Source organism: Bos taurus, chromosome 13, assembly GCF_002263795.3.
Source record: "Bos taurus isolate L1 Dominette 01449 registration number 42190680 breed Hereford chromosome 13, ARS-UCD2.0, whole genome shotgun sequence".
Classification (NCBI taxonomy): Eukaryota; Metazoa; Chordata; class Mammalia; order Artiodactyla; family Bovidae; genus Bos; species Bos taurus.
Genome location: NC_037340.1, coordinates 20,644,143 through 20,668,214, shown reverse-complemented (window position 1 = coordinate 20,668,214; position 24,072 = coordinate 20,644,143). Strand labels below are relative to the sequence as shown.

At 35.8% G+C, this 24,072-nt stretch overlaps 1 protein-coding gene across 3 annotated transcripts in view; it reads right to left on the bottom strand.

The window, feature by feature from the left end:
- The window catches only part of MALRD1 (MAM and LDL receptor class A domain containing 1), a 554,066-nt gene extending 534,020 nt beyond the window's left edge, over positions 1–20,046 (bottom strand). Inside the window, exons 1-4 of one of the 3 annotated variants that reach the window (XM_015474019.3) lie at positions 19,686–20,046; positions 11,181–11,321; positions 1,794–1,888; positions 1,544–1,705 (exon numbers count right to left, since the gene is read on the bottom strand). In XM_015474019.3, the coding sequence (XP_015329505.1) occupies positions 1,544–1,705; positions 1,794–1,888; positions 11,181–11,321; positions 19,686–19,863 (576 nt within the window). In that variant the 5' untranslated portion in view covers positions 19,864–20,046. The remainder of the gene's footprint in view (positions 1–1,543; positions 1,706–1,793; positions 1,889–11,180; positions 11,322–19,685) is intronic. The other 2 variants (XM_015474018.3, XM_010811194.3) reach the window with 2 other exon arrangements.
- Between the last annotated feature and the right edge of the window lie 4,026 nt (positions 20,047–24,072).

The following is a 24,072-nucleotide window of genomic DNA, read 5'->3' as shown; positions in this document are numbered from 1 at the left end:
AATGATTCTATAGAATAGGATGATTTTCTATTCTATATCAAAATTATAAAATTATTATATTATTCTAATAATAGATGATAAAGGAAACCTACCTGGGCTAAATTGAGTCACAAACCAGGTTTAAAAAGCCTATTTGTTCAGAATAAAATGTTTTAAGATCCCTTTTTTAACAGGAAAATTTTGCTTGGCTGCCCAAAATGTTAAAGTATGCACTATTTTTCTAAGAACTTCTATAATACGTATTAGATTATAATTTCCATCATACATAAGTTTTATTAGGCTGCATAAATAAATGTCTTTTATAGGCTTACATTGGCTTTAATTCTCAAAATTATTTTGGAAGATGAAGGCTGTATTGAATAATTTGAGTTTAACCATGAAATGAATGTGACAATGATTCCACTTCAGCAGCATTTGGTATTAGTATTGAAAACAGTCTATGTTCTCATTACCCAAGACAATCCTGTTCTCTCAAGAACTTGAGAAAATTGTGAAACAGAAGCAATTTTTTTTTAAATTGGAGGATAATTGCTTTACAATGTTGTGTTGGTTTCTGCCACATAGCACTGTGAATTGGCCAGAAGTATACATGTGTCCCTTCCCTCTTGAACCCCTCCTCCCACCCCTCTAGATTGTCACAGAGCACCAGGTTGAGCTCCCTGTGTTACACTGCAACTTCCCCAAAGCTATCTACTTTACAAATGGTTACGTATATTTCAACGCTACTCTCTAAATGCATTTTGCCCTCTCCTAACCCCACGGTGCCCACAGGTCTGTTCTCTGTGTCTGCATTTCCACTGCTCCTTACAAATAGGTTTATCAGTACCATTGTTCTCGACTCCATATATACGCATTAATATACTATATTTGTTTTTCTCTTTCTGACTTACCTCACTCTAGATTCAGCCACCTCACTAGAAGTGACTCAAATTCTTAAGAATGCAAAATGAAATGAAAGAAGATTGGAATAATGAGAGAAAAAGGAAAGTGGAGGGGATTCAAGAAATTAGGAAGAGTATTAGAAGGTCATATTACTTATATCAATATGCTGCTGCTGCTGCTAAGTTGCTTCAGTCGTGTCCAACTCTGTGTGACCCCATAGACGGCAGCCCACCAGGCTCCCCTGCCCCTGGGATTCTCCAGGCAATAACACTGGAGTGGGTTGCCATTTCCTTCTCCAATGCATGAAAGTGAAAAGTGAAAGTGAAGTCACTCAGTCATGTCCAACTCTTCACGACCCCATGAACTGCAGCCTACCAGGCTCCTTCATCCATAGGATTTTCCAGGCAAGAGTACTGGAGTGGGATGCCATCTTGTCAGTATATAACAAATTTAGTTTTGATACACACATTTTAAACTTCTTAAAACTGTCTTTTAGGATGATTGGCTGCCCCAACTTCCTGGAATTATTTGGTTTCAACACGTGACAGTTCTGGCAAATTCCTCAGTCCTCAGACAACTGGGATGATTAATCACCTGGTGTTAAACATCTGTCCTTTATCATTTTTCCTTCAAAGACAGTTAGAAAACACAACACACATACCTGAAACCTCTGGGGACTCTGAATTTTGATGACATTCCTCTCCCAACGATTCTGGAGCCCAGGAGTGTTTTGCCATAAATGCTGTATAGGGCCACCACAGGTAGTTTGAAAGCCAACCATTAATTTGCCATTCATTTGGCTGGAGAAGCAATAAAACGTAATCTGTGAAAAATAATAAATGTCCACACAATTATAATAATGAAGTTCCCAAATGTGGAAAGTAATTCAAATGCCATGTGCTTTCAAATACCTGACAAGCATGCTGGTTATTCGTTGGAAGAAAAACTCTGCTGCTTATGTTTGAGGAAGTAGAATCCAAGTCAGAGACCAATGAGAGGAAGTGAGCTGTTAGAAACAAGACCATCATTGGTAAACGTATTCAATACACCAGGCGATAATTTAGGTCCATATCCACATTAGGTCAATATATTTTTGTCTAAAAAATGAACTATTTAACTGCACCATTTATTTATTTACTTATTTATTTTAGTTTTTTTTTTTAATATTTCAATTTAATTTAAAAAAAATTTTTTTTATTTTTAAACTTTACATAATTGTATTAGTTTTGAAATGGTCTGGCTGATATTGTTACTTCGATATATTCCCCAGTAAAATAACTAATTTTGAGTGTACTCCATATAATACTAATATGGACTGTAATCCACAACCCAGTTTATCTCATATAACTTAGAAAGTTATAACTCAGCAAAGATGGTATCCAGGAAAAAACATTATACTGGGATTGCCCACCCAAATAAGTAATTCAATGAAGAATTTAAAAGAAATCCTCTTTTGTAGTGCTTTTCTCCCGAAAGAATTGGGTCAATTAGCCGCAGTTTTCCCCAGGATTACGCGGAAAACAATACTGAGTCCCAGTGCTGTCCTGTACACTGCAGTACAGATTATGCCAGTGGACTGTCACTATTTAGAAGCTTATAAAGTAAGCACAGAATATTCTCTGGGCTTTCATACATTTTTGCAATGCTTGACAAGGTTATAGTGTATTATCTGGGAAACACTATTTCCTCCTACCCTATTTGGTAAACCCCCATTTGTCAAGAAGAATGAAAAAATGACATTGATGATGATTGTGAAGGTCTATCTACCCAAGTTATTTAGTGGTATTTTAAAGCTGTCTTGGAAATTAAATTTAATTGTCACATCATTGACAGACTTAATTATGAAATCTACGAAAGCTCTTATTCCCTACAGCTTTTCCAAAATTTACCCTAATTAAGTGGGAAAAAAGAATGTTAATGATTGCTTATAGATATAGTCAGAGGCATAACTGAAATCCTTGAAATAACAGAAAATTGTTCTGAGAATGTACTACCTGGAATAATTCTATAAACATAATTTAGATGAAGAGTTGGCATCATGGTGACACAAGGGGACAGTCGTTAGTTTGCTTTTGCTTCATATTCAGCAGGGAAAGCAAATGTTAAGCAAGAGAAAAATCAAATGAGCATAATGAGTCATATAGATATATTGTTTGAGGTGTAAATAAAATTGTTTGCAGTACAAATGGTAACACTATTCAATGGGCCCATAATTATTGTTTATAAATATTCAGCTACTAAAAAGCATTTGTGGTACATACAGAAAAAGTTATTTTCATTTGTCAAGGAAATTACTTAACCATATTTAGTTTTCAAAGCTTGGTCTTAAAAATCAGATGGATACATTTTAGCCATTATGTAATAGAACAGCATTTTCAATAAAATAATAAATTATATAAATATTTAAGTTAGATGTGTTATAAATAAGAACTGTCATTTAGTACATTTTATGACACTGAATTATTCTGTATTGTGTCCAAAATTAAATGATAATCTTCAGGTTATCATAAAAAGTAAAGTTTAAATTCAGAAACAACTTAAGATCCTTTGGCATTTGTTCTAACAACAAGCTTTCTTTTCATGGGGTAAAAAAGTGTTCAAAATACACCCAATATAGCAATACCTTTTTAACTTTTAATTCTAATTTAGTGACAATAACAAGTATTTTTTTTTAATACACACACAATTTTTAAAACATTTTTATTGGAATATAGTTGATTCACAATATTGTGTTAGCTTCAGGTGTCCAAAGGCAAAGTAAATCAGTTATGCGTACATACACTTTTTTGCATGCTCAATTTTACATTGCTCCCTATCAGCATAGAATTTCTTTAATTCATAGCTGGAGATATTCCTTGGAGAATATCAAAGTATAGAAAGTTCTCTTGCTTTCCCTGGGGCTTTAGTTATCAAGTTTATGATTAAAAAAGAAAAAAGCAGATCCCTGGCAGCAAAAGTTTTTCCACAAGCCCATTTCCTCATCTGGTACCCTTTCTTGCCACTGGCTTTCACCATCAAGAAGGGACTTACGAAGCTGATTTTTTTTTTTTAAAGGTTCTCAATGTCCTATCCACATACCATTCTTAGTCCTTGAGGGAGACTAGTAGTAAGTATCATATCACATATACACACATGATTGTCATCATCACACGTCATCTATTTATCTCTACCATATTTGTTTCAGTGTATTCATGATCACCAACTCGATGGACACGAATTTGAGCAAGCTCTGGGAGTTGGTGATGGACAGAGAAGCCAAGCATACTGCAGTGCATGGGGTTGCAAAGAGTTGGACACAACTTACCAACTGAACTGAACTGATTCATCTGATTCATAAATTCCCATTTTATGCTTGCATCCATAAAAGCAACTGCATAGCATATCTTTAAAACATATTTAAAATAACCCTGTGATGAAGTTGTTAACTATTAAAATTATGAAATAAGGATTAATGACATTGCAAAATAAGATGACATGATATCATTTATAATCTCAAATGTTTACATTAAAGGGGTTTTTCTTCCTAGTTGCTGGGTAAGTATAGGAGTAAAACTCCAACATAAACTTAAGATTGATGACAAAAAAGTATATAAAATATGAAAGCAATAAAAACCATGAATCAAGTTTTTGAGGGCTAAATTCAATAATTTTGGCAGTGAATTCCAACAACCTTGATCCTCAGAAAAGATAAGGTAGAATATTCGGTCTCACTTTCTTCAATGACTGATAGGCAATCTTGCCTTTTCTCCATTTTCCAAGTTCTAAGTGATTAATAGTAATGAATACAAGCAGAATAAATATAAATCCTATTGCTCCTGCATAGCAACCAATGCACTTAAAGGAACTCAAAAACTTGAGTATTTTAACAGTGAGATACTATTCAAAAAAATTCAGGCTGCAGGAATGGATCATTGTGACAAGCTCCAAGGCATGAGGCAAAGGTTAGAATATTAAAACTTTGGAAAAGAAAAAGTAGGTTCATCTGTGACAGAAATATGGCTCAGTTCAGATAACAGAGGTGAAATAGCAGTCTTGCATACAATCTCCTTCAAGATGATAATTTCTATTTATTAAATTCCATTTCTATTGAATCAAGTTTTGGCTCATTCCTGTTCATTAAATTCACAAGTCAACATAGCCACATAATATTTGCTAAAACTGTGTCAAAGGATACTCTCAAACAGTACTCCCATATAGTTGCTAGCAGTGTGTAAATAAATGTTGCCATATCAATTTAAGTCTGCTTCAGTGATAAAGGGCTAGGTGAATTACTTTAGGAAATCATAAAACATAACAAAAAAAATGAGGATGATATTAAAAAAAATTGCCAATGTAAAGATCTCTGAAAATTTTTTCCTCTATAAAAACAATGAAAATACTGGCAGAATGACCATAATAAAATTTAGAGAACTGGAGAATTTTATTCAATAGATAATTGAATCTCAGTTTAAAAAACAAAACAAAACAATGAATTTCAATAAATTTTAGGCTTTTTTTTTAAATTTCCCATTGCCCACTCTCAAGCACCATCAGTTCAGTTCAGTTCATTTCAGTCGCTCAGTCATGTCCGACTCTTTGTGACCCCTTAAATCGCAGCATGCCAGGCCTCCCTGTCCATCACCAACTCCCGGAGTTCACTCAAACTCACGCCCATCGAGTCGGTGATGCCATCCAGCCATCTCATCCTCTGTCGTCCCCTTCTCCTCCTGCCCCCAATCCCTCCCAGCATCAGAGTCTTTTCCAATGAGTCAACTTTTCGCATGAGGTGCCAAAGTACTGGAGTTTCAGCTTTAGCATCATTCTTTCCAAAGAATACCCAGGACTGATCTCCTTCAGAATGGACTAGTTGGATCTCCTTGGAGTCCAAGGGACTCTCAAGTGTCTTCTCCAACATCACAGTTCAAACTCATCAATTATTCAGTGCTCAGCTTTCTTCACAGTCCAACTCTCACATCCATACATGACCACAGGAAAAACCATAGCCTTGACTAGACAGACCTTTGTTGGCAAAGTAATGTCTCTGCTTTTGAATATGCTATCTAGGTTGGTCATAACTTTCCTTCCAAGGAGTAAGCGTCTTTTAATTTCATGGCTGCAGTCACCATCTGCAGTGGTTTTGGAGCCCGAAAAAATAAAGTCTGACACTGTTTCCACTGTTTCCCCATCTATTTCCCATGAAGTGATGGGACCAGATGCCATGATCCTCGTTTTCTGAATGTTGAGTTTTAAGCCAACTTCTTCACTCTCCTCTTTCATGTTCATCAAGAGGCTTTTTAGTTCCTCTTCACTTTTTGCCATAAGGGTGGCAGCCTACACATTCCTGGTGCAGTATGGTAACCATAGGAATGAGCAGAATGAAGCTAAAACTCTTTCAAGCCTCATTACCAAATAATTATCATTATTTGACTTTACTGATGTTTCCTGATGGCAAAGGAAATGGCAATGCACTCCAGTATTCTTGCCTGGAGAATCCCATGGACAGAGGAGCCTGGTGGACTATACAGTTCATGGGCTAGCCAAGAGTTGGACGTGCCTGAGCACACGTGTTTCCTGAAAGCCATCACTTATAAGGCTGTCTAAAATTGCCCAATGCAAATAGACTCCTCATAGTAGGCATGTGTTGAAAACAACTGGCAAGTATTTTAACTTTATAGTTGCCTGGAACAGTATATAACATCTGACTGATGGGCCAACAACAGACTGACTAAAACTGCCCAACAATCCCAAGTGCCCAAAGAAATGCTCTAGAAATGGATCCTGCAGGTGTGTCTGTGGAGAACAGCAAAGGGATTTCAGTTCTAGACTATGATCATACTTTCCTAGGACAAAATGAAAAGACTTGATGCTGTTTAATACTGTGTTTCATAATACAGTATATGGACTTTAGACCCATTTTAACAATTTAACAATTGGTTAAAATAACAAACGTCCTTATAATTCCATTTAAACCTAATTTTAAACATTCAAATAAGGAAAATAATCTGGTATAAAAGGAAATATTAACTTTTCATAATTCTTTTATCTTTGATAAACCTATACAGTTTTTAAGTTTACAGATAATTATACATTTTAAAAGCCTCATGTATCACCTTTACTATTAGCTGAACTCTAGAATTATTCTATACTTATATATTTATAAGAATTAAAAGAAAAACTCATTTATGAGTTATAAGAAAAAATTTTATACTTATAAGAAAAATTGTTATAGTCCATCTGTTTAAAAGAATGTTACTATACTTGCAAAGATGTATTTGAATTTTTGTAATAATATTATTTTATCAAATTTGCAATGTTATATACTTTTAAAAATCAGTACTACATCTTAATCACTCTGCTTCAAGCTTTAGTAGACGTCAAACATCAGCACAGTGATGCTTTTAATGTTCTAACAGATTTTCAAAATTAGCTCAGAAAACTTCTCTAGGCATTGATTACATGATGAAACTTAATCTGGAGCACTGGCAAATTATTTCAAGTGTAAGTTAATAAAAAAATTTTTATTAAAACTCACAAAATAAGGATTTTTTAATTAAGACAAGATTTCGGCATAGCTTTTTTTCCATAAACATTTTCAACACTTTATATCTGAAGGCAAAACATTTGCTTATTTAAAAGTATCTCTAGGGAAAAACACATATTTTAATATTTAGTTGTAGTTATGAGACACATCACTGTTATTAAAATCACTAGCCTTTCATTACTATGCTAATCAAAATTTTGCCTCCTTTTCCCTTTTTGGCTTATATTATTATTTCCATTTTACAGATGAGGACACTGAAACAACATAATAAGCAGGTTAGCAGGGCCAGGGTTCAAACCCAACAAGTCTGACTCCAGAGATCTGGAGTCAAACCAAGTGATACAGATAAAAACAGTGTCTGCCTGTATAACATCTCAATTTTGATATAAATGATCCCACTTTATCCCTTGACTAGGCTATCAAAAAATTAGCATGGCAAAATGAGAAAATAGGCAGAAGGAAGGAAGGAAAGAAATAGGGATAAAAAGGAGGAGAACAGAAAAGAGGCAGAGATTCTGATGTTGTCTAACTTCCAGATGAAGAGGCAAGCAAGAAAGAGTAAGAGCTACATATGACATAAAATCAAAGTATCAAGTCTTCTGCCCATGATGGAGACTGCAGTAAGTAAAAGTATACTGCAAAAAATCTTGTAAAGTACAAGGAAGAAATGGTGGGGAGGTTCTAAAAGGGAAACGGTATTACAGTGGCTAAAATCTGGGAACCAGATTCAGTGTCACCATATAGTCCAATTGAATTCACAATAAAACTTTTATGTATTGCCGTGAATCACTGGTCCTGTTTGTGAAGCTGGTCTTTCTTGGTGGGTAGGGAGCAAGGGTGGTGGTGAAAAAGTTGGCTTTTTCCTAACAATGGTTAAAAATTATTTTTTAAAACTTATTTTTGTCATCAAAGTCAAGGAAGATAAACATTTTACTTACATGAGAGTTAAAACTAGGAAAACCAAAATTATTCAGTTCAGTTCAGTTCAGTCAGTCAGTCGTGTCCGACTCTTTGCGACCCCATGAATCGCAGCACGCCAGGCCTCCCTGTCCATCACCAACTCCCAGAGTTCACCCAGACTCACATCCATCGAGTCAGCGATGCCATCCAGCCATCTCATCCTCTGTCGTCCCCTTCTCCTCCTGCCCCCAATCCCTCCCAGCATCAGAGTCTTTTCCAATGAGTCAACTCTTCACATGAGGTGGCCAAAGTATTGGAGTTTCAGCTTTAGCATCATTCTTTCCAAAGAAATCCCAGGGCTGATCTCCTTCAGAATGGACTGGTTGGATCTCCTTGGAGTCCAAGGGACTCTCAAGAGTCTTCTCCAACACCACAGTTCAAAAGCATCAATTCTTCGGTGCTCAGCCTTCTTCACAGTCCAACTCTCACATCCATACATGACCACTGGAAAAACCATAGCCTTGACTAGACGAACCTTTGTTGGCAAAGTAATGTCTCTGCTTTTCAATATGCTATCTAGGTTGGTCATAACTTTCCTTCCAAGGAGTAAGTGTCTTTTAATTTCATGGCTGCAGTCACCATCTGTAGTGATTTTGGAGCCCAGAAAAATAAAGTCTGACACTGTTTCCACTGTTTCCCCATCTATTTCCCATGAAGTGATGGGACCGGATGCCATGATCTTCATTTTCTGAATGTTGAGCTTTAAGCCAACTTTTTCACTCTCCACTTTCACTTTCATCAAGAGGCTTTTGAGTTCCTCTTCACTTTCTGCCATAAGGGTGGTGTCATCTGCATATCTGAGGTTATTGATATTTCTCCCAGCAATCTTGATTCCAGTTTGTGTTTCTTCCAGTCCAGCATTTCTCATGATGTACTCTGCAGATAAATAAGCAGGGTGACAATATACAGCCTTGATGTAATCCTTTTCCTATTTGGAACCAGTCTGTTGTTCCATGTCCAGTTCCAACTGTTGCTTTCTGAGTTGCATACAGATTTCTCAAGAGGCAGGTCAGGTGGTCTGGTATTCCCATCTCTTGAAGAATTTTCCACAGTTTATTGTGACCCACACAGTCAAAGGCTTTGGCATAGTCAATAAAGCAGAAATAGATGTTTTTCTGGAACTCTCTTGCTTTTTCCATGATCCAGCGGATGTTAGCAATTTGATCTCTGTTTCCTCTGCCTTTTCTAAAACCAGCTTGAACATCAGGAAGTTCACGGTTCCCTTATTGCTAAAGCCTGGCTTGGAGAATTTTGAGCATTACTTTACTAGCATGTGAGATGAGTGCAATTGTGCGGTAGTTTGAGCATTCTTTGGCATTGCCTTTCTTTGGGATTGGAATGAAAACTGACCTTTTCCAGTCCTGTGGCCACTGCTGAGTTTTCCAAATTTGCTGGCATATTGAGTGCAGCACTTTCACAGCATCATCTTTCAGGATTTGAAAGAGCTCAACTGGAATTCTATCACCTCCACTAGCTTTGTTCGTAGTGATGCTTCCTAAGGCCCACTTGACTTCACATTCCAGGTTGTCTGGCTCTAGGTCAGTGATCACACCATTGTGATTATCTTGGTCGTTAAGATCTTTTTTGTACAGTTCTTCTGTGTATTCTTGCCATCCAGCTTTGTATCAGATAGTTTATGACAAGTTCTACTCAAAATATCTTATTTAGCTCTTAAATCTGATCCAAGATAGATTTTAGAATTGAGTAAACCAAGTCTTAACAAAGTATATTGCTCAAGATTATATAGTTAGTAAGTGTCAGTGCTGGGATTCCAACCACATGTATACTATTTATGTAAACATTTCCAAACAATTAATATGCAATTGCTCTAAATTATCTCTAAGCAGGTAATTCTCTGGTGGTCCAGTGGTTGTGACTTGGGCATTCAGTGCCATGGACCCAGGTTCGATCCCGGGTTGGGGAACTAATCCCACAAGTTGCACAGTGCAGCCAAAAAGAAAAAGTTATCTTCAGGGAAACATTCATATATAGCATTTAATTGTATTTATTTGAGAGAAGTACAAACTTTAAAAAATTACCAGCCTTCAATTAGTTATGCCAGGCAAAAGATTACCTCTTTCCATATCACGTATAAGGCTATCAAATGAAAGCAGGCACAGGGTCAATTTCTGTTCCCTAAAATATCTTAATTGCCTGGTATAAAATGGTGAATGAATGGAATTCATTAGCTAACAAATAAAACAAATAAATATCTGGGTCCAGAGACAACTCAAAGGCCAGTGGTCAACCCATCAGTGCTTTCTAGGCAGTCAAAGAAAATGAGCATCACTACAATCAGTCAAGCCAAAAGCAAAGATATTTGACAAATTAATTTATGTAGGATTGTCACATTTAAATTTCACAGTTTTCAGATAGAGAAAATAGCTAGAAAATCCCAATTATCTATACAGTCCTTTGGGATCTCAGGAACCCAATTATAAGTATCTAATATGACATTTTAGATACTGAGTGGCTCAGTGGTAAAGAATCCACCTGAAAGACAGGAGACATGGGTTTGATCCCTGGGTCGGGAAGATCCCTTGCAGAAGGAAATGGTGACCCACTCCAGTATTCTTGCCTGGAGAATCCCATGGATAAAGGAGCTTGATAGGCTATAGTCCATGAGGTTGCAAAGAGTCAGACATGACTTAGCAACCAGATAACAACAACAATATGACACTTTAGAATCACAAACATCTTGAATATGGTTAAAGAAGATATCAAATTAGACATTATAATCATAATCTCTAAATATCAGCCAAGATTTAACTGTCCTAACCGTTTGACAAAAATGAATAATAAAGTTCAAAGCATTTACCAGACATATCACCATTGTGATCATAAAATGGAGGTGACTGGCCGATCAGCCCATTCCTCTTTGTCCAGCCAAGTCGCAGACTCTGATCTCGTATCATACTACAAAGCCCATCCTCAAAATCACATCTTTCATAATCCGAGCCTAATGAGAGAGAAAAGAAATTAGCTTCCAAAACCCTATGTGTCTTCTTAAGAAATAATACAATACATGAAAAAAGAAAGCTTAGGAACAAATGAGAAATAGAGATTAACAGCTGGATAGTTTTTCACAATTTCAGTCTACTTTATCGATGCAAAGATTTTATGCACATGACATTCAAATAAATCCCCACACATAAAAACCAGCGTGGTCATACAGACAGAATGTCACACATGAGGTCATAAGACTGAGGACCTAGGCCTGATTTTGTCTCTTACTAACTGAAGGCCTAGCTAAACCATTTAATCACACCAAGCCCTTTTTTTCACCTATGAAACTAAAATACTGATATCCTGTCCTTTCTCCCTTGAATGATTTCTATGAAGATCAAATGATACAATGTATTTTAATCACACACAAAAAAGGGTATTTTCTGGCTTTTTTTTTTTTTTTCCATTTTCTCTGGGTACAAGTGATCCAACAGGCTTGGGAGAAACAAAAGGGTTTGGACACCTGGTTGTTTGTGATAATCATCCAGAGTGGTCTTTATTCCATTATCCAACATCTGCAAATGTCACTCTCTAAAAAATAGGTTAATTCAACCACAAATATACCATCCCTGGGTTGCAGCTCTTAGTAACGGTGATTTTCCTTTGACAAGTTTGTTCTTGTCCTGACTGGTTGCATGAGCCACAGTGCTTATTCAGACTAATAGATAAGACAGTGCTTGGCAACCCAGTCACAAAAACCTAATTTTTATTTAATCATATTTTGGTCAAAATATTACTTAGTAATACATCTGGTGCATGTTCTTGTGATCATCCATGTGAGTACTAAGAGCCAATTTAGAAATGACACTTTTTTAAAATTTTATTTATAAACTTTACAATATTGTATTAGTTTTGCCAAACATCAAAATGAATCCGCCACAACCTGCTTTACTATCAATGGTCTGTTTTATTAATTTTAGTCCTAGATTCCTTATTGAAAGATTTTACAAAGCAGCTGTATTCTGTAATATTAACAGGAATATTCTAGGTACAATTTACTGAGGAAGGTCAGTGATAGGCTTTCTACTTCTAGCAGTTTACTCTTTACAACAACCTTACAAAGCAGGCAGCAAGTGAATGCTGGGGCCAAAAGTGGAACCCAAGTCTTTTTTGATTCCAAAACCTGAATTCTTAAAATTCTAAGGTCTCATTGTTAATCCACTAACCCATTTTTACCAAATACTTAGAATTAAAGGTTGGTAGGTAGGTCAGAGTTTCTACTCAAACTGAGGAAACCAATATTTCCAGGTAGAAGCAATGTCCTTCTACCTAAAAACTAAGAAACTTGATTAGTTTATGAATCATACTATGATTAAATTTACAATTGCCTTAAGGCCTTTAAAATGGTTAGAATTGCTGGAATGTCTGAGTTATTACCTCATGGACTCCTACTGATCCAAGAATCTAGTTGAACAGAAAATGAACTAAATTATATGCTATTTGTATATAAATGTGTGTCACTCAAATAGCTATGCAATAGCCTGCATAAATATGTATCTGTTTAAGTCTCTTTCAGCTCCAAGCAATGTTTCCAATGATCTATTTCTGATTACAAAATATTCACAAAAGTAATTTTATCACTGTATTTCAACAATTATGTGTATGAAATATACTCACATTCTCACATAGGTGTCAGTTTTTAAATACCAAGAAATTACCTTGTGTTAAAATTACTTAGTTGATGTTTGTTTTCAATGTTTTTGTTCTCTTTAATAAACAAGGATAACGATGATGTATTTTGAACTGTTAGAGCTACAAAGTAGCTAAATAAAACATTTTTATTTCTGAATAGTCTCAACAGGGATTCTTTTCGTTACAGCATGAATCTAATGAGCATACATTTTTCAACTCATTCTTATTAAAAAGAAGCAATCATGAACATCTCATAACTGCTGGGTTATTCAAAAAATCCATCAGAAAATTTTCTAAGTACTCGTTTTTCTCCCAATAGAGAACTGAGCATTTTAAGCCATTTGAACAATTTTTCTTGAATTGTGGTTGATTTGCCTTTTATAATCTCATATGCCACCCATCTACATTCAAATCTGACAGTACTTGCTATAGTAAAATCTGTGTGGAGATTTATCTGCTATTATAGCAATGCTGCGGTTGGACTGGATATGGAACAAGAAAGAATGGACGCAGGAACTTATCCAGAGAATCATGTTCCTGAGCTTTCTGAACTTGAGAAACTCCTCATTTTGCTTTTAATTTTGTGATACCACAGGTCAAGTGTACTATCATCAAAAAGAGACTGTCTCTATGTTGTTCTTTGAGGTTGCTTGGAAGACCCGAGTATCTTCTGAATTGGCTTCCACCATGCCAGATTCTCTCATTAAAATTTTACTGCAGAGCCATTCAAAGATGTGATCATTAACACCGTAATTGGGGAAAATATTTTTTAAAATATCCTCAAGTGATAGTTAACATAGGGCATGCTTCTGAGAAAATGGAAAGGAATTTTAAAAAAATTTAATAGTGGTAATGGTGAAGAAATTGATGCAGAATTCAGGATTAACTTAGTATGAGTAGGTCATCACAATAATGAAGTTCTTAGAAAACAGAAAATATAAGAATAAGAAATTTTTTAAAAGGAGAGGTAGAAGGCATTTATTTCACAGTTTTGCCTGGGCCTATATTAATAATGCACATTTTTTCCCTCTTGAAAGATCTAGGAGGCAGAGTTGTAATCTTTCCTTAATGATATAATCCTGCTTTTCTTAAAAAATTGTGCTAAGACATACATAAAATGCATCATTTTAAGTATATAGCTCTGTTGTAAAGTTTAAAAATAAAATTAAATTAAAAAATAAAAACAAATACATTCACACTAATATGCAACCATCATCACCCTTCAAGTTCACAACTGTTTCATTTCCCCCAACTAAAACTTTTCATCCTCCCTCCCCTCAGCCCCTCAAAACCACCATTCTACTTTCTGTCTATAAACTTGCGTACTCTAGGTACCTCATAAAAGTGGAATAAAATATTTATCCTTTTGTGATTGGTTTATTTCACTTAATATAATTGCCCTCAAGGTTCATCCATGTTGTAGCATGTGTCAGAATGTCCTTCCTTTTTAAATCTGAACAATATTCCATTGTATGTATCTACCACATCTTATTTATTCATTCATCTGCTGGAGGATACTTGGGTACTACTAACTTCTAAACACTCATAAGTCTTCCAATCCCTGAATATGAAATGTCTTTGCATTTATTTGGGTCTTCTTTTAATTTCTTCCAGCCAACAATTTTTAGATTTCATATCCTTGGTTATGTTTATTCCTAGGTATTTTATTTTCTTTTACCCTTTTATGAATGGAATTTTTTCTTAATTTCCTTTTTAGATGGTTCATTGTGTACAGAAATGCAGTTAACATTTGTATGTTGATTTTGAATCTGGCTGCTGCTGCTAAGTCGCTTCAGTCGTGTCTTAATTTGTTTCTTTGTTCTAACATTTTTTTCATAGACTTTTTAGGATTTTCTACATTTAAGATCACATTTTCTGTGAACAGAGATAATTTTTTGTGTTCATATCCAGTTTTAATGGCTTTAATTTCTTTTTATTGTCTAATTGCTCTGGCTGGGACTTCTAGTACTATGCTGACAGAAGTGATTAAAGAGGGCATCTTATCTTGTTCCAGATCTTAAAGAAAGAGCTTTCAGTCTGTCACCACTGAGTATAATGTTAGCTGTGGATTTTTCATATATAGCCATTAGTGTGTTAAGGTTAATTTCCTTCTAGTCCAAGATTAAGTGTTTTTATCTCATTCCTTTTTGAAGAAAGCTATGTATTACATAGTCACAAACTTTCACATACATTTTAATGTTTAGATGATTTCCCTCATGTAGATAGCATATAAAAAATTTTCACAAAGAATTATCTCCCTTACTCTCATTTAATTTAAAAATTAATGGCCAGTTCCTGCAAAGGATAAAAATACATTCAAAATATTCCAATTAAATAAAAGTAAATTTTAATTATCCTCAAAAGTAAATTTCCATGAAAGAGGGCTATTATTTGGCTGGGCAATTTGAAACCATTAATTAATTTTTATCAGGGAAATGATTATACTTCACACTGAATTAATTTTAATAGTTTCAATGAGACAAAAATAGGAAAAATCCTAATTCAGAAAGGTATGTGATAGCAAATGGAATAAGAAGTTCCATAGCTCACACCAGAATTATCTAATGTTACTTAGGTTGGAATCTTGTCATATAGTTGCCTTTAATCTCAATCGGCAAGAATTTGACACAGATACCATCAGTGACACGTGAAAAAAAGATTTCCAAATCATTATTTTAACTGTAATATGTTACTCAAGATTACCAAAATTCAAAGGAATTCTCTGTATCTAATTGTCTGGTGATTTCTACAGAATTACTGACTATGTGTGGCATTTCCTCCAGCCTGCAGTAATATTACGTGAGTGTTATAAAGGTTATATAGCTGATTACAAGCAATTCTCTACTTCAGAGCAGCAATTTGGCCAAAAGATCTTCTCACTTTTCACTGCTGTCTGTAATGGTGAATATGGGATCTTTAATAGAAAGTTATCCCTCTTGCATAGAGAAAATTCATTTTGCATTCAATGTACTGGTAAGATAAATACTGCACATGAAGACTCACATTTCACTCTATTAATGTTTATCTTCAAATACTTCAATGAACTTCTACAATTACAATTACTTTTAAAAATAGTTGAAATTTATGTCATCCTACTGAAGAAACAATGTTTTTACTTAATATCATCTGAATAAACACTATCACCTCTCAGATTTTCAGAATGTACCTCTGAGGTAATTTTCACACATTTCACATACAATGATTTATGTGAAGTAAATACCTTTTGAAAAATTCCTAAATTCAAAAAGTTTGCAAAAGAAGTTAGGTAATACTTTAAAACTTATGATATATCTCATCATATCAAAGTAAACAAAAGAGGCCAAATGGAAGTATTCTTAAGCAAGACATGTAAGTATGAGAAATTGTATAACTGAATATATTTTTCCATTTTTTAGACACAGAAAATTTAGCTCTAAACATAAATGTTAAACAGTTAATGTTTAAATGTTAAACAGTTCATGTTAAAACTAACTTCAGGTATGCTCAAGTAATTATCTAAGAATATTTTCTGGCAGTATTCCAGTAGTAGAGACCCACTGCATGGGATATACCTCAACATTGTATCAATAGTATAGTTTATTATCTTATGGTTGATTTGTTATCTGAATGATAGCAACATAAGTAACATTACTGTTTTGATGCTGAGTAAAAGTAAAACAATAAAGCCTTCGGACATCAAATAATTTTGCATGATTGCTAAAAGAGAAACTATGGCTTAGTTTAATTAAACTAATAAAAACTTAATAGAATGAGGAAGACCAGGCAATGGGGTACTGCAGGGAGGCAGACAATGTGACACGAGAAACATAATTTAAAAATACCTAGAGCAGTACCACTGGAGAAGGCAATGGCACCCCACTCCAGTACTCTTGCCTGGAAAATCCCATGGACGGAGGAACCTGGTAGGCCGCAGTCCATGGGGTCGCTAAGAGTCCGACACGATTGAGCGACTTCACTTTCACTTTTCACTTTCATGCATTGGAGAAGGAAATGGCAACCCACTCCACCGTTCTTGCCTGGAGAATCCCAGGGACGGGGGAGCCTGGTGGGCTGCCGTCTATGGGGTCGCACAGAGTCGGACACAACTGAAGTGACTTAGCAGCAGAGCAGTACCACAACATTTATTTCCCTGGCTCAGGATATTAATAAATTCTAGTAAAGGGAAGTTCTTGTCAACATTAAAAACATATCATTGTTACACCTAAAAATTATTTTTCTTGCTCAAAATTTATTTGCTCAATATCATGTATACAGAATTTATTTCATTCTGAAGATTGTCTAAATTTACTATCTTAAAAAAATACTGAGTTAAAATAATACGTTTAAATATTCTGAAAATAGGACCATCATGTAAAATAAGAAATTTTTCAAAAAATTATTAATAGAATTAGTTGCATCTGAATTTTAACTATGTCAATTTCATTTAAAAAAATTATATTAATCCATTCTCTAGAGCTTACATTATTTGGACTTTAATGAGGGTCACAAATTGCTTTTTTCCCCCAAAATGTGATTGCTTAAACATCATAATAAAGTTAGCTTTAGGAAAAAAAAAAATCTTGTCTGTAAGTTTAGTATTGCAAATTTTCAAGAGAAAAACTGCTTTGCTATCATGATTCCTCCACAATATTTTCCCTCTAGTGTACAAAAGAAACTCATGCTTAAAAGTAATTGTCAATTTTATCTACGGCTATCCCATTTTAAATAAAATACCAAAGTGGAACTTCTCAGAAATGAAAAGTGAAAAAGCCAAGAGGTGACTTCCCCAGGGTAACATTTAAAATGAAATCTGTTTATTTGACAGATCTGCTCCTTCATGCTTCTCTCATTCTGGGATTATTAGAATCTTTCATGCAGCCAGATCTTTTCTGCTCAGCAACTCTCCCCTTCTTTCGCATTAACCTTTTCCTCAAAGCAGAACCACTCGTGTTATCAGAGCAATCGTGCTAAAGGAAGCTTCAGAGGGATTATTAATGGAAGGGACTTTGCACTTCTGGTCAAACTAGCCAAGTGGTTTCCCTTTGCTGCTCAAAGAATAGTAATGGCTTCTGCCAGACAGCCAAAGAAAGGGCAGTGAGTCCATAGGTGGCCTCTGGATAAACTGGACAAATATAAATGAATCCTTCTTTTTCGTTGCACTTTGTGTTTAATAGTTCCTAACAGCCTGATTGTAATCACAAACTGTAGCAGAAAAATCCCTCACCTGTTTCCTTCTAAAGAAAAGATTTCCAGTTTTTCTTGTTTTTTTTGTAGTAACGATTGAATTTACAAATTCCAACAAAGCAAATATGTAGAGCTTTATGTAGAAGATGAAGAATTCTGTAAGCACTAATTAAGATCATATCTGAACACAAAACAGAAACTGTTTGACTGAATTGTTCTAAAATACTAGACTTAGTGCCTTCAGGTATCTGAGGGTTACTACAAATCAATAATGGACCCATTTAATTGTATGAAAATGTTGTTTATAAAAGGTGGCTGCTTGTAGGAATGGCACTCGTTCCATTGATGAAATGCAGTCTATTTTCAGGATGTGATACTGTAATGGAAACTACAGAAACATACATGCCTTTACCCATATCTTCCTAAGTGAACTTTTTATTAATGTTATATCAGGAGCATTTTCCCACCAGGGAGATCAGTTTATCTCATTTTATGACTTCTTATAACAAACTGGAGGTTCAAGATCACACAATTAGTAGATGGTTGACCCAGGATCCAAATCAAGGCCCTGAACTCTCTAAGGCTTCCCCTCTTTTCCTCTGCCTTAGAATCAAAGGATATTCATCAGTTATGCTCTGTGTACAACAGGTACCAACTTACTTGGTGGGGATATCATAGAAGCAAAAATAAAACCTCCTCAATCTTAAATTCATATTAAATATTCCCATAACTATATTCCAACTTAAGCTCATAATTTCACAGCATTTTAAAACTGCATGACTGTTTTTTAAAAATCTTGTTTCATGGATAACAACATTAAACTTACCTTTTTGCATTTCATTCCCTCTTGATACTCAGTAAAAACTGATTCAAAATACATCCCATCAAGTGGAATCTTAGCAATTTGATAACATTTAAGTAGAGTTGTTTTTATTTGTGGATCTGTTTCTTTAAATTTATTTATTTTTAACTGAAGGATAATTGCTTTGTAATATTGTGTTGCCTTCTGCCACATATCAACATGAATCAACTATAGGTACATGTATTCGCCCTACTTCTTGAAACTCCCTCCTACCCCTGCCATCCCATCCCACCCCTCTAGACTGTCAGACCACTGGATTTGAGTTACCTGTTATCATACAGAAACATTCCACTGGCTATCTATTTTATATCACCAACTTGATGGACATGAGTTTGAGTAAGCTCCGAGAGTTGGTGATGGACAGGAAAGCCTGGCATGCTGCAGACCGTGGGGTCGCAAAACGTCGGACAAGACTGAGCGACTGAACTGATGATGCTTCAAGGCTACTCTCTCAATTCATCCCACCCTCACCGTTCCCAACCTGTGTCCATAAGTCTGCTCTTTATGTCTGAAAAAGTCTTTTAGTTTCTGATTGATACTGAAGTCATTTAAATTAACTCTGTGCAGAATCAGGCATCTAACTGAACTTCCTCAGGCAACTCAGCAGCTCCTGGATTAAAGGTGGACAGGACTTAGAGGAAGGAGAGAAAGGAAACTTACATTGCTGTTCATCGCTCATGTCACCACACTGATCTGTGAAGTCACACACATTGTCAATAGGCAAGGAGACTCCATTGTCACACTGAAAGGCTCCGGTTCCTTGTTGAACCATTATGGAGATGAAAATACAGGAAATCCAAAGGACACACAAAGCTTCAATCTTTGGGAAAGCTAACATTCTGGCAGAGGAGCATCACTTGACATGTCTCTTAGAGATCAGGCAGCGGTAACAGGTGAGTCCATAATTGGAAACATACTTTTTCTTTTCTCTGTTCTTTGATTTCCAGGTTTACCTCTTATGACTGGAAACTATTGGTAACTATCCACAACTCTTAACAAATGAGTCCAAGGCAGCTCATTTACTCTTTCAGAGGAGTGTCTTTAGAAAATATTTAACTGAACAATTGCATCATTTCTATATCTAGCTAAGCATGTATGTTTATTGCCCTAGTTATACCATGTTCAAACAGTTTAAGCCCTTATAATCAGGCTATATCTTGAAAGAAAAAAAAAAATTTTTTTAAAGAGCAGGCACATAAATGGGAGGAAAACCACTGCAAAGTTAGAAGCAATATAAAAATGTTCTATATGAATTCCTATGTTTAATCATGTTCATGCAATTCAGAACATTGTCATGAAAATTTATTCAAATATTTCAGACCTGTTAGAACTGAAATATTAGATTAAATATTAAATATTAGAACTGTTTCATGAGAATGAAATTCTTGTCCTTTATCACTGAGTGGAAACTTTGCACTGTTTGTTGAGATAAACTGAAAAACACCAGATTTTAAAAACCAAAGGGACACTGGAGATCATTATTTTCCAAATCACATTATTTGGACTCAAGAAAGTTAAGGTATATGTATGAGGAAATACAGTAATTTGGTGTTAGAAACTGGAACTCAAATATCCTGCTGCTGAGTGCAGTGCTCTTTCTTCTGTAGTATGTGGATTTCCCTGTTAATTCATCTTAATTTGCTTTTACAAGTGAAACATACGATTTCAGGGTGATATTCACAATGAACAGCATACTCAAGTTCAGAAAACTTGAACTTCATATTATAAATAATAATTCAGTGAAGCTGAAAAATAGAAATCAGATGAAGTTGATTATTCAAAATAGTCCTTTATATTTGATTTATTAACAGTAAAGTTCTTTCGAAGTACTTTTAATTTCTGCAATATAACTTCAAGAGATGAAAACACAAAGACTATACAAAGTAACTGAAGAATGTAGGGTGAAAAGAATCACAGACCAGGGACCAATAATGTACTTATGCTTTTAAAGAAGATACAGGAAAGCAAGATTTTTCACATACTTAAAGAGAAAAGGCCCAATAAACATATAAATTTCTACAGTATTATTATTCAGGATTCTAGGAGAAAAATTCATAATTTTGCCCTATTATTAAACACTCCACACAATTTAGCATTTCCTCACTCTGTGCTTTGTTCTATTTCAGAAATATTTATTCTCCCCACCTGTTTTGTAAGTGAGTTGCCTACTCCTTTCTTTGTACATCTCTTAAATGCTGATTAACCTGATAGTTCCATGTTAGTCCTCCTCTGTGCTCAGATTATATTTTCCAGGCTTTCTCTTCATGCTCATAATTTCAAGTATCATCTATACATTGTTGTCTCCCAAGTCCATATCTGAAGCCCTGATATGACATGCTGAAAGTGAAAGTGAAATTCACTCAGTCGTGTCCGACTCTTTGTGACCCCATGGACTGTATCCATGGAATTCTCCAGGCCAGATACTGGAGTGGGTAGCCTTTCCCTTCTCCAGGGGATCTTCCCAATCCAGGGATCCCACATTGCGGGTGGATTCTTTACCAGCTAAGCCACAAGAGAAGCCCAAGAATACTGGAGTGGGTAGCCTATCGCTTCTCCAGCAGATCTTCCCAACCCAGGAATCAAACTGGGGTCTCCTGCATTGCAAGCGGATTCTTTACCAACTGAGCTATGAGGGAAGCCCATGATATAACATGCTGCTGCTGCTAAGTCGCTTCAGTCGTGTCCAACTCTGTGCAACCCCATAGACAGCAGCCCACCAGGCGCCCCCGTCCCTGGGACTCTCCAGGCAAGAACACTGGAGTGGATTGCCATTTCCTTCTCCAATGCAGGAAAGTGAAAAGTGAAAGTGAAGTCGCTCAGTCGTGTCCGACCCTCAGCGACACCATGGACTGCAGCCTACCAGGCTCCTCCGCCCATGGGATTTTCCAGGCAAGAGTACTAGAGTGGGGTGCCATCGCCTTCTGCAATATAACATGCTACTCAAACCTATATTTTAAGTCTTCTTCCTGAGTATATATACACATACACACAGCACATAGACAGACACTGTGACTTCTCTACTTGTGTCAAAAATTAACCTCATCTTCCTTTCCCCCACCCACTCAATGAGCCTTTACTCCCATATTCTATATTTCAGTGAACAGCACCACCTTGCCAAGCCAGGAACTGATATGTTGGTCCAGGACTACTCTCATCACCTATCCATCAGTCATCAAATCTCATGAGTTGAATTCCATATATGTCAAGTGAAGACTCCATCACTTCTTATCTCAGCAACACCCTGAACCAGATGTCTCCTATCCACAACTCATTTTCCATTCTTCAGGCAGAGTGATCATTTTCAAAGCATAAGCCACTCCTACTTATTTCCATCTGAAATAACTGTAGGTGCCATATGCCCTAGCAGCTTACCTGCTGCAGTTCATTGCTAATTGAATCCTCCTCTGTGTTCTCCATCACAATTTTGCTTAAGCATGACCCTGGCAGTTTTCTGAACATGCATCTCAAGACTCCAGATCTGAGATCTCCTTCCTATTCCAACCACCAGATGCATATTAATTAGTCTTTAGTTTTCCAATTTTGAAGACTATCTTTGAAGTATCTTGACTTATTTTCTCAGGTTGAATTAAGTTTTGTCACCGGATTGTCTCTCATAGTCTTCTGCTCACTAATCTTAAATACTTCTGGGTCTGGTGTGGTCACTGATGTTTACTTCAGTGATTCCTCCACTAGTCTATAAGACTAGAGCTGGACTGTGACTTTCTCGCTATTGTATCATGAGTTACTAGCAAGGTCCTGGCAGATAGGTCCGTAAGTAATTCCTTATTGAATGTAATTTAGGAGAGCTTACTATCATTTCAACTTTTGCTGCTGCTGCTAAGTCGCTTCAGTCATGTCCGACTCTGTGTAACCCCAGAGACAGCAGCCCACCAGGCTCCCCCGTCCCTGGGATTCTCCAGGCAAGAACACTGGAATGGGTTGCCATTTCCTTCTCCAATGCATGAAAGTGAAAAGTGAAAGTGAAGTTGCTCAGTCGTGTCTGACTCTTAGCAACCCCATGGACTGCAGCCTACCAGGCTCCTCCATCCATAGGATTTGCCAGGCAAGAGTACTGGAGTGGGTTGCTTTGCTAGGCACATGTAAATAAATGCAAGAGTTGAAGTTTTTAGTGCCTCTACATAAAAGGGATATAATTCTTGTGTTCAATGTGGCTTTTTTTTATTTCCAAATCTTGTTCTGTTTTTAAAGGTCCTTTAGATTTTGAAATTGCAATTTTGTGTTGCATTGGCAATACACTCCACCACCTGCTCACACTAAATAAGTAAAGACATGTATCATGTCAAAACTCATTCCAGATTTTCCTTTTCAAGTAAGGAAGACAAAAGAGAATAGAAATGAGAGAATGTTATAAAGAAGAAAAAAGAATGAGCAGAAGAGTGTAAAAAGGCATGAAAACATAAAAACATTTCAATTTTATATTCTAACTCTGAATTCAGGTCCCTTAACATTTTATATGATCACTATTTTCCATTTAGAAAAAAAGTTATGTATTTCATTGCTGTCATAGCTGTTTATTGCATAGTTTCAGCTGGGAAACTCCTTTATTAACCATTACTGTCTCCTAAAACTAACATTACTCTATACTGTTTCAAGTGCCATTCATCATTTAGACAAGAAATGAACTGGAATAATGGCACCCAAAGTAAATCAGTATAATCCAGTATATAAAGCAAATTTATATTTTGTGGCCAAAAGATAAAATTATATTCAAATGATAATATATTTAATCACTTTCCCTCTACATATACCAAAGGGGTATAAACTGATACTGGTAGCACCCAGGGATGTTTTTATCTAGTTTACTGAGGAAAAGGACAAGTCTTAGAGATCCAGTGCTCATACACTGGGCTGGGTGCATTACATACACTGTCTCATTATATCCAAAATGTCTTGCATTGTTCCCTAGATCTAAATTTAAAAAATAGTACTCAGTTGTCCAAGATCACGTGATTATTAAATGATGGTACATACCTGGATTAGAACTCAAAGAGAGATGAGTTCTAAAATTGCATAGTCTAAAAAAGGA